This window comes from Diabrotica undecimpunctata, chromosome 7 (assembly GCF_040954645.1).
Source record: "Diabrotica undecimpunctata isolate CICGRU chromosome 7, icDiaUnde3, whole genome shotgun sequence".
NCBI lineage: Eukaryota > Metazoa > Arthropoda > Insecta > Coleoptera > Chrysomelidae > Diabrotica > Diabrotica undecimpunctata.
The window spans coordinates 5,552,670-5,569,679 of NC_092809.1; the positions used below are offsets into that span (position 1 = coordinate 5,552,670).

The 17,010-nt window shown below is 32.3% G+C and overlaps 1 protein-coding gene across 2 annotated transcripts in view; it reads right to left on the reverse strand.

Annotated features, from left to right (window-relative positions):
- Positions 1-17,010, reverse strand: part of sand (potassium two pore domain channel sandman) — a 270,481-nt gene that overhangs the window by 34,933 nt on the left and 218,538 nt on the right. For both annotated transcript variants that reach the window (XR_011951349.1, XM_072536621.1), the window contains exons 6-7: positions 8,438-8,568; positions 1,928-2,171 (exon numbers count right to left, since the gene is read on the reverse strand). Coding sequence is in view for 1 of the 2 variants with exons in the window: in XM_072536621.1 (XP_072392722.1) it covers positions 1,928-2,171; positions 8,438-8,568 (375 nt within the window). In the remaining variant the exon portion in view is untranslated. The remainder of the gene's footprint in view (positions 1-1,927; positions 2,172-8,437; positions 8,569-17,010) is intronic.

Here is a 17,010-nt window from a genome sequence, read left to right on the forward strand (position 1 = left end):
AATGTTGCATTTTTTAAAAGTAATCATTACTTTTTTTGATTGAAATGCCTCGTCACAATCATTTTACTAGTGAAGAAATGCGAGATATGATTTGCGTATACACACAAGAAAATTTTTGCGGTCGCTCGGCAGCCAGAAGGTATGGAATGTTATACGCAAACAGAAGGCAACCAAATCACAAAACTTTTGCAAGATTATATCGTAGTTTAGGTGAAACTGGGTCATTTCACACTAAAAATCGGGGTGGTCGACCGAAACAAATCACACCTAATCAAGAAGATGAACTTTTGGTTCGAGTAGATGGAAATCCTGAAATAAGTTCACGACATCTATCAGCAGCAACAGGAGTAACGTGGTCAGCATAATTATTTGTTTATTAATCACCGATTATATTAAAAGAATTTATTAAGATACTTCAATAGTTCCTGTCATTCTGCACCAAAATTTTAAAGCAAAACTAACATTTTACATTCTATTTATTTGATGACGTCAATTTTTATAATATAACCCAGTAATCGGAGAAGTAGCCATTTTCTCTCACTTGCTCTTGCCTGGAGTAATTTTTTTTTTATTTAAAACTGCTTTAACCACAAGGGTTATTAGCGATGTTCGATTTTACAGATTTTTTTTCCCGGTTTTTTATAGCGTTCTCCGCCTTCCGGTTCCCAGTTTCCAGCTACGTCGGTCATTCCATTCGCCAGGGTGAAGGTTTCTTTCCGACATTGCCTTCTGAATGCCGCCCAGCCAGGATTGTTTTGGCCTTACTCTTTTCCTTCTTTCCCTTGGCGTCCATTTTAAAATTTGGTTTGGTAGCCTGTCGTCGTCCATTCTTTTCACATGACCATACCAGATCAGTTGTCTCCTTTGAATTTCGTCAATGATGGTTGACTTGACTCCCATTATATTTCTGATATGGTCATTTTGTATTCTATCAAGCCTTGAATTTCTAGCTGATCTTCTCCAGAAGTCCATTTCCAATGCAAGTAGGCGTCTCTCAAGGGATTTAGTAAGTTGCCATGTTTCGCATCCATAGAGCACTATACTTTTAAAGATGGAGTTAAAGAGGAGATGCTTTCTTTAATTTGATAGTTCTTTTGACCATAGCATCGGGTTTAGGCATCCTATCACCCTTTTTCCTTTCACGATTCACTGCTCTATCTCTTGTTCGGTGCGCCCACTCTTGTTGATTGTTGTTCCCAAATATATATTCCTCACAGTTCTTGATTGTTTCATGTTCGTTGACCATTAGATCTTCTACTTTATTCCCGATGCATAAGTATTGCGTTTTGTTTTTATTTACAGAGAGGTCCCATTCTTCATATGTTTTAAACAACTGTCTCGCCATGAATTCTAAATCTTCCTTGTCTGCTGCCACTACTACTTGGTCGTCCGCAAAATGTAGAATGTATAATGTTGTATCGTCGTCAAGTTGGATCCCCATTCCTGAACATGATCTTTTCCAGTGTTTTAGTGTTTCATTTAAATAGAAATTCTTCTGATAAGGTGTTGTTTAGTTTGATTTTTGATGATGCTTTATTGTATTTTATTGTGATTTTACAGATAATAATACATATAAAAAGAATACAATTACATTTTGTTGATTAGTTTTGATGAAACCAAAATACGTATGGTACGATAGAGTAAATTTCCGATTTATTTGGTATAGTTTAAATGATAGGCTAGGTAAAGGTACACGTAAAAAACCATGGACTCAAATATATGATATTTTGTTAATCCCTTTTTTCGTTCAGATGACATTGTTAATTTCCTTATCTATGTCATTTTTTGTCAAGATTAAGACCGTCCAATAGTTTCAAAGATCATAATGTTTATAATTTTAAGTCAAAATTACTTAAAAAAAGCTGTGAGCTATAGCAGCTTTTAACTATTTTTATATATTCAACCCTTTTAAATAAACACTACTTACTTGCATAAGATTAAAACACATGGCGATGAGCGCCATTCCAAGCATAAGGTAAATGGAGCAAAACACGAAACTCAGTTCCAAAACTTCGGAATAAAAGTCCTTTCCTCTGCCGTAAATTTTATCTCCAGGCACCAAGTCTCCAAATCCAATGGTGCTTAGAGAAATGAAGCAAAAGTAGGACGCGTCCATGAATGACCAATGTTCCTCCCATTTGCAAAATAGTAATGCTCCACTGCAAATGTAACTGCAAAAAAGAAAAAAATATTATTAACCTTACGGTACAGCTGTCGTTTATATGCGTCAGATGATAACTGATGTAGCTGTTTCTGTCGCTAATAATCGTTTTAGTCACAGTGATAGTTTGTATGACCCAGTTTAAATGGAGTCACGGTAAGTGTATTTAAATTAGGGTGGCATCCAATGTTTTAAACTAAAATTTGGACTAGAATATTCTCTCTACATTTATAATAATGGTAATAATAGATTTGATCCTCTATATGTTGATAGATATTGAGCAGGTGGTTATTTTAGCGCCAATGTATGGGGATGGATTTCATCTAGAAGAATGGGAATGGTATGGCGTATTGATGGCAGGTTTGTTGGGCAGACTTATCCGAATATTCTAGAAAGCATCATGTTTCCCAGTCTAGAACAGTTTTATCCAGTATCCAGAAAATAATTTTATTCTCTAACAAAACAATTTTCCTGTACACAGCAAATATAATAAACCAGTGGCTGCAGAATAACAACATCGAGACCTTACCATGGCCCAGCCACAGTTCAGATTTAAACCCAATCGAGAATGTGTAAGAGGTTATTATAAAACGGTTGTATCGGCGTAATTTTATAACTCAAAATGCTGAAGAACTGTGGCTCGGTATACAACCGGTTTGGGAAGAGCTCACTGAAGAAGACAATTTCGTAGTTCCTTTCACGCAGATGGACCGAAGACTACAAGCTGTTATCAATACTGATAGAGATATTACAAAATATTAATTTGATTTTTACATACCTAAATTTAGTATAGTTTTGGTCTTCCAGACCTTCGTTTTCTTTTGAGAGTTTCTTATTCCCCCCCTTTTTTTATTAATAGAAAAACTGTGGTTCTGCTTCTTTTAAAATGTTTTGCTGCCTCTGATAGTCCCAGTTATCTTTTAATTTCGTTATAATTCTTACTTTAATCTATTGTTATGTTACGTCGTTTGTTTTATTCTTTTATAATTATAAAAATAATAACAACAACCCTATTTTATGTAAATACTATCATTTATATCCTCTTTATAAAATGCAGGACTTCAAAATAATATCAAAATTTAGACCTTAATAATTATTACAATTTATGAATTAACATATGTAATCAATTGTTTGCTCTTTGTTTGCTTATTTTAATATTTGTAAAAAGGAAAAGACAGTTAAGATTTGATTTCACGTACAGGGCGCTTGCGCATCCGCTTATACGTATTTCGGCCTAATAGGCCTCATCAGAACGGCTTTCGCAATCGCTCTGAACGTGAAATAAATCGTTTCTGTCTTAGGAAGCAACTATAACATGGCTTCGTATAGACGTAATGTAGCGACATCTGATAATAAAATCGTAGACTAATTTTCGAAACCAAATTCAGAATTTTGCTTTAATCTGTGCCTTCTAAGAATTGCAATGCAAAATAGACGTTGATAAAGATGATATGAGAGACAGGGGGAATCTAATAATTGCATTCCACAATATATCTCCTCAACTAAGCAAAATTCTTAGCGAATTGGTTTCTAGTACTCGTACAGAGTATATCGAAATAAGAAAAGACAGTTATTTGATTGCACGTACAGGGCGCTTGCGCATCCGCTTATACGTATTTCGGCCTAATAGGCCTCATCAGAACGGCTTTCGCAATCGCTCTGAACGTGAAATAAATCGTTTCTGTCTTAGGAAGCAACTATAACATGGCTTCTTATAGACGCAATGTAGCGACATCTGATAATAAAATCGTAGACTAATTTTCGAAACCAAATTCAGAATATCTCTTTAATCTGTGCCTTCTAAGAATTGCAAGGCAAAACAGACGCTGATAAAGATGTTATGAGAGACATGGGGAATCTAAAAATTGCATTCCACTTAACTGCATTCAAATCTTAACTGTCTTTTCCTTTTTATTTCGATATACTCTGTACGAGTACTAGAAACCAATTCGCTAATAATTTTGCTTAGTTGAGGAGATATGTTGTGGAATGCAATTTTTAGATTCGACATGTCTCTCATAACGTCTTTATCAACGTCTGTTTTACCTTGCAATTCTTAGAAGGCACAGATTAAAGCGAAATTCTGAATTTGGTTTCGAAAATTAGTCTTCGATTTTTTTATTATTTGTCTGTCATAATAGAGAATCGTATCAGTTTTTTTAGGAACCAGGTGTACCTTAAAATACAGCTTACCACAGAGATGTTGTTAAAAGACATATTTTTATGTAACTTTTGTTAATTTTTATACTTATTTTCATGTTTATTGCTTCTACAAGTTTCTGTAGTTTTTCGCAATTGTTTAAATACTATTTATTATTTAAATAGTATTTTCGCAACTGATATTTTTGACATAAATCTATATTTTCATACCAAAACTCCAATTTTTTCAAGGACTCGTTCTGAAACGAATTACTTTACTCTATACAGGTATTACTTTATTTGACTGGCTTATTATTATATTAAAATTTTTGGAAATATTCGGAAAATACTTACCATTATAATAACACAAATAAATGTTTTACGTAAAAAAAAACCACTAATCAGATTCTGAATCTAAAATCAAAGTAAATCGTTCTTTTCTTTTCATAATTAGAATGATTGTTTATATCAAACAATTAAATTGATAATTATATATTCAAATGGAATATGTTTAATTAGCGATTGTCAAAGCAAGTTCCTCAGTTACCTATTTCAGTCTCCGAGCGATAGTTAAATATTGATATTTTATCCTTTGATAGTGAAATTGTTTCATGTTTCATGTAGAAGATCAAAGTTATGTACTTGTATGTATTCAAAGCGATCAAACATTATCGTAAACAGTAGTTTATTTTTTAAATAGGCATCTTTGTTTTATGATTACTAGCCATTATAAACTCTTGGTATGAAACGTATGAAACGTTTTCCCAAATGGTCTCCTATTTAGAATATTTTGTAATTAGCTCTGAGGTATAAGCTTATTATATATTATATATATTGTATAAATCATGATTGCAAATAATGTGAAATTTTGTATAGTTTCAACGGTACAATATATTTTACATTTAACAAAGCAACAATGCAAATAAACAATAAAATTCTCTGCTCCAGGTAAAAAATTAATGTCTATTTTGCATTAAATATTAACCAGTTAACACAAAAATAGTCGTCAAAAATGGTTGTGTCAAGTAAACAACTGTTATCAATGTGTTGTATTTGTTAATTATTATTTTGTGAAATATTTCTACATGCAGCAACATATTGTTGTATTTTTTTTAATTTATTTAAAACCAAATGTTGTACTTATATTTTTCTTGTATTTTAAGTTTTGTTGAGCTTTAACTTATGCCACAAATTCGACGTTTCGATTTTCACTCCAGAAACCGAAATCGTTTTCAAAAAAGATTATTTAAAAATTTTGTAAAAGGGTAAAGTTGATGATTGTTAGGTTTAGGTTTAGCGGTTATACACTTTTCTTTTCTAAAATAACCTTTTTAAAAAGACTTCAAAAAAACGTCAAATTTTTAGGTTAAAATGTAATTTTCATTACAATCAATTGTAACTAATTCCATATAAAAACAATTAACTTGACATGCCACAAGAATACAGTTTTCGAACAATTTCTGCTATTATTGATACGAGCAATATCTTCTTTAGTTAGATATATACAGCTTAATAGGCCCTAGAGTCTCATGACTTAAATTTTTTTTACTGTTTTCCTTCATTTTCTTCTGTACACGGCAACAGTACTCCAATTTGATATCCTGATTGTTTCTATATATTCCTTATAGGCTTCTAGCAACATTTTCGTGGTCGCCTTCTTTTCTTCTTTCCTTGCTCTCTCAGGAGTGAGTCGTTTGGCCATCTTTCATCTACTATTCTCGCAAGATGGTCTAAGACTCTTTGTAATGACGATCTGGCTTATTTCTGGTTTACCGTATTGTTCTTCAATCACTGCATTTGTTCGTATTCTCCAAATATCCGTATAGTCTTTTACTTTCTCGAACATATTTCTTATAATACTCCTTTTTTAGATGTTCAGCATATTTTCTTGATTTTTGTTCATAACCCATGTTTTGCTTCTGTACAGGAGCGTAGGGTGGATCACTGTTCAGTATAGTCTCAATTTTACCTGTCTGGGGATTTTTTTGCGCTTGGTAGTTTGTAGAGAGTCCTAGTTTGTGTAGACTAGAACCTCACCGTCTTTTTAGGGTTACTCCTGGATACTAAAACTCTGTTACCTTATTAATAATCAGTCCATATTGCTTATCCTTTACTTCAAAGAATTTGAAAATTCTTATTAGTTCCTCTTCAGTTCTTGTCATTAACACTACATCGTCCGCAAAGGCCAGGACCTAGTTTCTGTTGACATAAATCATACCCTTCGTTTGTACTTTCCTCTCTCTCATTATTGCCTCTAGCAAGACATTGAAGAGTATTGTGGACAGCAGATCTATCTACTTTACTTCCCCTTCGTAGTTCACATTTTTCTGTTAAGCTTTTTTATATCTTTGCTTTATTGTCGGTCTTCATTATCATTTCTGGGAGTCTGATCATCTTTTTAGAAATTCCAAGTACTGTTAGGACATGGTACAGATGTCATCTTATTACAGAATTGTAAGCTTATTTGAAATCTACAAAAAAGAGTTTTATCTTTAGCTATTATTCGTACGCACTACTCTGAATCATTTTTATTACAAATATTTGATCTATGGTGGATTTGCCCTTACTAAATCTTGTTAAATCCTCCCTGGTATTCACAAACCTGCTAGTTTGAGTGCTTTTCCAGTCTACTTATAATGACTCTGGCGAATACCTTATACGTTATATCTAGAAGAGTGATACTTCTGCAGTTTTTGCATACTGCTTTATCTTCCTTCTTATACATGACACATACTATTGCCTCTCTCCACACTTTATACATTTCCTTTTGCTCCCAGATTTTTCTCAGCAGGCTACATACCCTCATTTTAAGTGCTTCGTTCTCTTGTTGGATTATTTCTGCAGGAATACTATTGCTGCTTTCACTTTTATTGTTTTTCATGTCATATTATGATTTCTTTTATTTCTTCTATGGCGGAAGTCTTCATTGTTTCCGCCGTTTCATTGACTTCCTCCACCATTTCTACTTGATCCTCATCATTTCCATCTGGTTTTTAATCAAGCAGCTCTCTGAAATCCTCTTGCCATCTCTCTAGCTTTTCCTGTTTATATTCTATTATATGCCCTTCTTTATTCCTGTAATCGTTGTTTTTATTAATGCAATGTTCTTCAATTTCTTGAAGTTTTTCATCCATAGCTCCCTTTTCTTTCTGTTAGACACTTTTTTGCGTGTCTTCTATATCCATTCTTTATCTCTCCCCTTTTTTACTTGACCTAACCGCTTTTGATCTGCTTCCTTTATTCCGCACTCCATTTTGATGTCGCCTTGATTTTCGCTTTGAAGTAGTTTTGCTGTCACGTCTGCCTGGAAGTTGCCAGGGGTGTCTTTGTTCCTTAGTTTGGCGACGTTATATTTTTTATAAAATATTCTCTGTTTTCTAACCTTTGAGTTAGTTTCTTTTAATTTTGTTATCATTAGTATATAATCGGAATCTGCGTCTGCTCCTTTATAACTTCTAACATCTCTTGTTAATTTCGCGTGCTTGCTTTCCACCAGGACGTGGTCTTCTACCATCTAAAGCGATCCATATTTCTTTGTGGATTTTCTTGTGATAAAAGTAAATACTTATAATTCGTTTAGATACCTACAAATCCGTTTAGATATTGGCTCGAAACTCCACTATCGCACATTTTAACCAGTAACTTATTATATAACCTGTTCCCAACATTTGGTCTTGACAACTACTACTGGAAAAGCTGTAGTTGTTTTTCATTATTACACCAGTCTTATTTTGTTTCATTTCTTGCATTACTAGGATATCCACTTCCATGTGTCATCACTGACACTATATGTTTTAGGGTGCCTGCTTCATAAGCAGTTCTCGTGTTTTAAGCTTATAATGTTTTTTATTTTTCTTTAGTAATACACATTTAATGTAGAGAGTATAAACTCTGACTTTACATAATGAATTATTTGATTTTGTAAGAAGAATGTTGTTTTGGGGGTAAATTTCAAGCACAATCACAATAATAACACAGGATTAAATGAATAACCAATTTCGCATAAAAATTTAAATAAATTAAATGTTCAATAAAAGATGGGAGAACTACATTTATTCAAATTATCTTATACTAATCAACTTTATTAAACAACAAATTTAAAAACATTAACTATTCTTTGTTGTTCTTTGTACCTACCCAACCATAATCGTTAGACATACTGTAACTGGTACTGGAATGTTTTGAATGTCATTTTCTTTAAAATCTTCGGTATACGTTTCACTTACAATGGATACTCTTGGTCCCAATGGCGGTACGGAAATGGAAGTCTATAACAAAATAACAATAATTAGCAAACTTAAAAAAAGGCAATAATTTTTTAATTGTGTAATTACGTTATAGTGAATACATGTATACGAAATATTTCTTAGTATAAGTATTTAGCATAGTTTTATTCGTTAGTTCCGCCACTGCAAGATACCACTTAAACCATATGCTTAAGTCGCTATAAACCAGACGCCATTCAGGGGTGAAGGGGACGGTTAATATGTAGATGAGATCACACATTCTTGAGCTAAAGAGGATTCGATATTTGTCGCTTGAACTGAATAGACGTAAATTATCGTGCACGCCGAAAAAGACGAAAGACAAATCAATTAATGACGGGGGTGTTCGATATTTTAATTCGCAGACAATTATCCGTAATCTTGTGTACCTGTAAATGACATCATTACAGTTTATTTATCTTGTGTACCTGTAAATGACATCAATATTTTATGTAATAAAGACTTCTCGTATGGATCGCGGACTTTTATTCTAACGTTGGTTCCTCTTTAAATAATAAAAGAACTTTAATAGACCTACATATGTATAAGCAAACTATATGTATAGAGCTACCATTTTATACTAAGAAACACGTTGTTGTCTGCAAATTAAATGAAAGAAATAACTTGGACTTTCTATGTGATGTATGTCCAATGACGGAAGACGAACTAATCGAAGTTTGTCATTAGCGGTTGTTTCATAGTTGGTATCTAAACTGTTAAGTTTGCTTTATGTGCGTTTGTTTATCAGCTTTTTAACCAAATAATATAAAATAATGGATGTAGTTGTGACAGGAGATCATGTAGTTGGTAATACGGATCGTGGTAGCAAAAAACGAAAAAGATATCTTACTTCTCAAAAGCGCAAAAGAAGAGACGCGTAAATACTATTTCTCGAGCTTGAACCATAAGCCAGCAGAATCGCTCCCCTTAAGGTTGGTTTGGTGGTGAAAAATTATTATGGTGGTAATAAATTAGTGAAAAATTGGTGAAAAAATATTACGTAGGTTAAATTGGATTCCGCTCATGTGTTCCTCGCTAGCTTAAGGGTCCTCGAAAAATGTAATCTGGTAGTGGTATTGTTGAGAAGCCTGGAGGGGGCACATGGTCCTTCAGGAATCTTAATAAATTTGAAGCTGTGAAAAAATTTATAGCCCATTTGAAAGGACATGAAATTCATTATGCGTGTGGTCAATCTCGGCGTATTTATCTATCATCTGAAAGCAGTATTACTATTTTATGGAATCTGTACAATCAGAGTACTGTTAAGAATTTAAAAGTAAATTACAAGTATTTTAGAAGGATCTTTAATAGTCATTTAATATCGCATTTGGAAGTCCTGCTACTGACGTATGTGGCGTTTGTATTAGGACTAAGAACTTCTCTACGTGTACATAAAATATGGGCCAAACAATTTTTTAAACTAATGAATGAAAAACCGGAGCACACTTTTTCCTACTGTTTTGACCTTCAGCAGGTGTAAGTCTTACCGAAAGTGTCAATTTAAGATGCATTTTACGCTTAGCTTAAAATGCTCCTTTTTATTGTTTTTGTGTAACCGAGATGGATATTAAAAAGTTACACCTGGATAAAACAAGAAGCAAAAATGGGATCTGCAAGAACAAGTTTTGCTTTACGTGATATACTTAATAAATCTGAATTTAAATCAGATATAAAACAGTTAACACTATTCGCAGATGGTTATGTGCGGCAGAATAAAAATGCTCACATGATGCATATGCTTAAGCTATGGATGTACAAAGATGCCTCACAAAATATTAAATCTGTGGTACTTATTTTTCCTGTACTCGGACATTGATATTTGCCAGTTCACCGTGTTTTTAGGCAACTAGAAAAAATGACACGATCCTACAGTACAATAAAAATACCTATACAATATTATGACATTTACGTCCAGGAGGTAGAAGTTAACCAACTTGGTGGGGACTGGATTGTTTACGATATAAAAACTGCGCAATAAACCAATTTATTGCTAAGAGATCACAAAGGTGAAAAGAAGTTTTTTAATTTACATTTACCTGCTGTAGAACTTCAAAACGAAATTAAACCAAAAAAACTCCAAAGTATTTCAAAACTACTAGTGGAACTACTACAAAGATTAGGGATATTGGGGAAAAAATTACAAAAATAAAATGGTGCTAGGCAGGTCACGTAGCCCGATATAATGACAACAGGTGGACACAGAGAATTCTAGAATGGAGACCAAGGACGACAACAAGAAACATGGGAAGACCTCAAAACAGATGGGTAGACGACATAAGAGCAGTGACAGGAAAATAGTGGATTAGATTGGAGCAAGATAGAAAAAGATGGAAGCAATTGGGAGAGACTTACATTTAGGAGTGGTAATGGAAATATTGAAAATGGTTAACAAAGAGAGACTAGTGGAACTATCAAGGAAAAATTAGGTCAACAATCCTGAGCTAACATGGATACAACCAATTCTCTCTTATTCTGTTGAGAAAAATGACAATCAAGCTAACCTCGGCGAAACTGAGGATGATGACGTTATCGAAGGAGCTGATAGCTGCGATTGCAATGATCATGACCATAGAGACCTTTATAACATGAAAAACGCCATTATTGTTGTATTCATTTTTTATTCAATAGTACAAAAATACTATTTTTATAAAGCTACTTGAGTATTTCTTCATTGTTACTACCAAAAGTCAGTCGTACTACTTTGTGTGGACAATCAAAGTGCGTTTTATTCCAAGATGACAATTTAAATCCAGTTTGTCCAACAGTTGTTATTTTATTTTTTGGATATTATCAATCCCAGATTTTTAGCATATAGGTATAATATTTGAAGGATTTTTCATCCTCATGTTAGGTATATTAGTTTTTCGTTTAATATCTTGCCAAACGCATAGCAGTTTTTCTCTATTTGCCAAAATTTCAAAAAATGGACAGAATGCATTTAGAAAATCTACTCCTCATATATACTGTGGTAATAGTATCAGCAGTGCAGTGAATAGTATTCAGTGCAGTTTCTGGAATCTAAGAATACTGAGACTCTGGAAGCCATGAAGAAGACATCAGAGAAAATGTCAAAAGCTGGGCCAATCGACGTGGTTTTAACCGAAAGCCTGGTGATTTTAATATAATTTTTTGAATTAAAAATGAATTAAAGACCAAATATTATGGCGTTGAAGCACATATTAGTCAAATCTTTCGCGTTTGAATCGGTATAAATAGAGCAGCATAACTGTTACTTCGGTAAAGTCCCCACCTCTTCAGTCGATTTGGGCTGATACAAATTCAAACTGGGAAGTTTTAACTAATGTCTCCAAAATACTTTCCACTCTAGTAGTTAGCGTACAGAGATGCCACCTTTTGTGATGGCGAAGAACGAAAACGATTTAATAAATCGTTTTCTGTTCCTCTGGGCCATCGAAATGTGCTTATCTATGTGAAGATAAGAAGCTTTTATCCATAACTTATATATACGAGTATATATTTTTTTATGTTTTTTTTTATAATTCAAAAATAGTTTGTGTTTATTATCCCGGTCGATGTGATATAAATGTTTAGGATGTAACGTTATAAACGTCAAACGTTCTTCAAAAAATAGTTGGCGCCCTCTCTCTTTCTGTCCGGTAGACTATATATTCTATTCTAGGTTAACAAAAGAGCTAATTCCACCAGACATGTGTTCTATATATGTTCTACGGCATTTGTGATTTACTTTATTGTAGTCACAACTTTTGTCTCCCACTTATTTCAGTCAATCAGCTTTTCTAACGTGGCGGGATATTCTTTTTTGTATGTAGTTGATATTTATAAAAGAAGGTAAAAATTATTATACCGTTCATTTTATGGTCTGCAGAAATCTCTTGGGATGAGTGTTTTCATTGTAACCTATATTTTATAATTCTGATAGTATTTTCAATATTTATAACCTCACTTCTTTTAAAGCCACGTTTTCGATTTTATGTATGTAGACATCTTACAAAACTTAACTAATTTTAATATTAATTTTATTTCACTTTATCCTTGCCATCTGCTATTTGTTTATGTGATTTTGTAAAATAATTGGCAATGAAGTTAACCCCTTTGATGTTGGAGATATAATCCCCATACGGAGATGAAATTTATATCAATGAATTGTGCTTAAAACTACAACGCAATCCATCAACTTTAAATCTGCTCATTGAGAAAAAATCTATCCAACCACCATCAAGAATCATCAACAACTTGCCCTGTCAACCACATGAAGCCATAAGTATCAATTTTGAATTTGTTTATTGTAAAGCAATAGGGAGGGTTTGCTTGTGCAAAATATCATTATTTTGTTTGTTTTATGTGTTAAATAAACATGATTAGTTAAATAATTGTTTTATTTGCTACCAGCTAAGAGTTCATTGTTTAATTCCTAGTTTAAGACAAGACGAATTCACACTTGAGACACTGAGCTAGGCGAAGCATAGCCGATAAGCTTCCATGGTTGATTGAGTTATTATTTTTATAAAAGTACTTCAATTCTCTTTGGTAGTCTTATCATTACCAGGTTAAATTCTTTTTGATTTTAGATAACTTTTTAATAATAACAAAGTGTTCTTCTCATATTACGGCTTCTTTAATATTTTAAATTTATTTAATAATAATTGTGGAGTATATTTTACATATTATTTTCAATAGAGTAGTACATTTATGGTTTTTACATTTGTATCCTTTTTTTTTAGACAACAATATAACTTGTGCCATATGTTACGTTTAAGGTATTAGATAATTCAACCAAAATCTTTTGTAAATTATTTTATATGTAATGATCTTTTATCACAATTGATTAGTAGACAAGAAACGAAATGTTTGCGGAGACTCACTCGTACTTTTGTATACACACTAAAACAAGTAATCAGATTAACAGAACGTCTTATGTACCTATTGAATAAGAAATGAGCAATCTCAGACTCTTTTTAATTTTAAAACTTCTTTTTACCAACTTTATTAATCACTGCATGAAGTTGTTCAAAAGTAAATAGAGTTTCCTTGAAGTTTCAGCATTTTCCATCTCATTGTCAATATTTGTTCATTTTTTCCAATCCCTGGAAACTACTGTTTTATCTCTTAAATGGATTTTACGTTGAATTTTTGCTCGATCAAATATTTATTAAGTTTGTTTTTGGCGGTTACATTTAAATGGCTTCTTGTATACTCTGGAATTGGAAAATATTGCAATTGGATTTTGCTTTAGATTGTGCCTCTTATAAATAGATATTAATTTAATATGTAAACTGAGTCATACATAAAATAGGGTGAAAATATTTTAATTTATTACTAGCTGACCCCGCAGACTTATTGTCTCAATAAATAAACAAAGCTTAATTTTTGTGTACAATAAACTTAAAATAAACAAAACGAATTCGTAATTAATCCTTATCCGGGCAACACATTTTACTTACGTAACCGGACAACTCGGGTCCATTGGGCCCACCACTGTTCTTGAATGTTCTATTCATATTTACCCATATATTTTCAACATTCTTTTTTGATTTTTTATTAAAGTTAAATTTAAATTGTCTAGATTAAAAAAAGGTGCTACTATAGTATGCGGTTTACGTCGGGGGTGATATCTACCTGAAGTATTTACACAAAATAATGAAATACAAGAAAAATTTTGTAGAAAAAATATTTATTCACAAGTAATAAACAATTGGAGCCAAATAAAGACTTAAGTTAATAAATAAATAAAAACTTTTGTAAATCTACCAGGCCATTTTATTTAAAGAAGATCACAGTGTTGTTGCCTTTCATTGTTGTGTGAAAACCCTTCTGAGAAAAGATTATGGTAATTAGCAGCTCATTTATAAAGTACCCACAAAAACAAGTCAAAAGAATATTATTATTTCACTTTTACAAATTAATACTTTGTCATATCAGTTAACTATTTTAGTTGGGACTAAACCACAATATTAGCTTATTCCCAACTATAGTTTATTTTTATGAACGAGAGAGTAATTAGCATAATTTTAACTGGTAGCTCCGACCACTCCATGGGCGTGCTCAAGATTAATTGAAAAATTACTATGAATAATTGTAAAAAATAAATGAATTATTTCAGTGTTATAAAGTGTTATGTGTATGTAAACAAAAGTGACCTCTTTTATCACACACTATATTAGAACTGACTGGCCTACATTAAAAAGGGTTTTAAAAAATTCACATTTTTTTTAATTTTTAAAAATTACAAAAGAGAAAAAGAGTTTTTAAAACCGTCTAAGGTATGTTAAATAGATGAATAAAAATATTAATATAAAACTTACAGCTACTTGTTACAAATCCAAATCAGATTCAGAAGATGAACTTTCAGAACCAAGATTTATAATAACTGGCTCGATCATTTTATCAGCAATATTGTCCAGCTTCCACATTTTTTCCTCTTCTTTAATAGTGTGATTTACTGCCTTTTCCCAGTTTTCAGGTTTTAAATTATTTACGGCCTCCAAAAACAACTGTTTAACATCATGAATTTTAAAAGTGGTATTTTTTCTTGAAACTTCACTCTTTATCTGTGCCCATACCAGTTCAATCGGGTTTAATTCACAATGATATGGTGGGGATCTAAGTACTGTCATTCCACGATTTTTGGCAATTTCATCAATTTTGTATTTTTTAAATTTTTCTTTATGAAGAACACACAACGAATAAAGTTCCTTTCTTATAGATCCGGGATGGTACGTAATATTTTTTGAACTCAGCCAATTCTGCAAGTCTTTTTTTAACCACTTGGTTGTGGGCAGTCCTTCTATAAGTCTGGAGTGATAACTTGCATTATCCATTACTATTACACAGTTCTTAGGAAGAAGATCTATCATTTGTTCGAACCATTCTTGAAAGACATCAGCGTTCATGTCTTCATGGTAGTCACCGGTACGAGTTGATTCAAAAGTTAATAAACCACCTTCAACAAAACCGTCTAAACTGCCAATGTGTACTATTATCAGCCTGCGTCTCTTTCCTGATGGTGGGTTTAAACCAGTAGATAAGTTATTTACAAAAGCGTGCCTTTGACTTGTAACAGTTTCATCCTGCCAAAATTTATTTGGTGTATGACCCTCGTTGATCCATGTTTCATCAAAATAAAATATTTTTCTTTTTTGGTTAGTTATTTCCTTTATGGTTCTTAGAAAATGTCTTCTCCATATGACAATATTGCTTCTTTCTAATAAAATAGACTTTCTGGGATTCTTTTTCCAGCGGAAGCCTATTTCTTTTAAAAGTTTCCATAACGTACTTCGACTCATTTCTGGGTAACCCTTATCATCTCGAACTGAGACAAGAACTTTATCCAATGTTGGAAATTCTTGTCTAAAGAAGAATTCATGCACTTTCCGTCGAAGTCCTTCTTTAAAATGATATTCTATTTGAAATTTTGGTTTCCCTGGAGCATTACGTGGCATTTAAAAACTACCACATTTCTCTTCTTTAATAACTCTGTAAATCGTAGATTTCCCAACACCAAGTGTACTGCTAACTAACTCAACGGTCTCATCAACACTTTCACATAAACGTTTGTCTGTAAATGATTTAAAACAATTAAATATTAATGTTTTTTCATTAACTGTTAAAGGACCAATTTTTCGGCGTTTACACGGCACTTCCAAATTTTCCATAACACTAGTATACACAATAAACTGCACCTTGCAACTGAAGTACCTACTTTTAGTGAACTGTTAAGAATTTTGAATACGCCACTTGGACCTTCCTACAAAATGGAAAAACCCACCATCACATTTTCTGTGGAATAAGTTTAGAAGGTAATTATCTAGTCAATTACTGTCGTAGATTCCTGGAATTAAAGAATTGAATGTTTGATTGTTGAAACCCTTACTTCGTGGAATGCACTCATTTCAGATAAAATAAAACGTTTTATTTTATCTAAAGAATTAAACTTTATTTTGCAAATAGGTAGGTACTTATTAAACTTTTATTGGTTATATATAACCAATAAAATAAACATCTTACATTTCTTGCAAATTCATTAGTACCTGTTAACCTCCATCACTCCGACACTGGCAACCTTATTTAGGGATTAGTAAGCCTCACAACTATTGTATTCTATTCTGCTCCAACCTTTATACCTGGAGGTCATAGTCAATTTAAAATTGTTTTCCTATATACTTCTGTAAACTTGTTGACAAATATCTGTTTTTCATTGAGTCACCCGTATCAACAGTTTAGGGATTTGCATACATAATTTATTGTTTTATTACTCTCTCATACATAAAAATACACTATAGAATAGCCAATTTATATGACAAATTAAAATATTATTAACTATTAGGTTAAAAAAAAAACTATAAAAATAAAAAAAAACCATAGATTAATTATTTATTTTTCTTTATTGCAATACTTTTTACACACACATAAACTTTTTTAATTATACAGTGATCGTTAGACACATTCCTACTGCATATTTCAGAA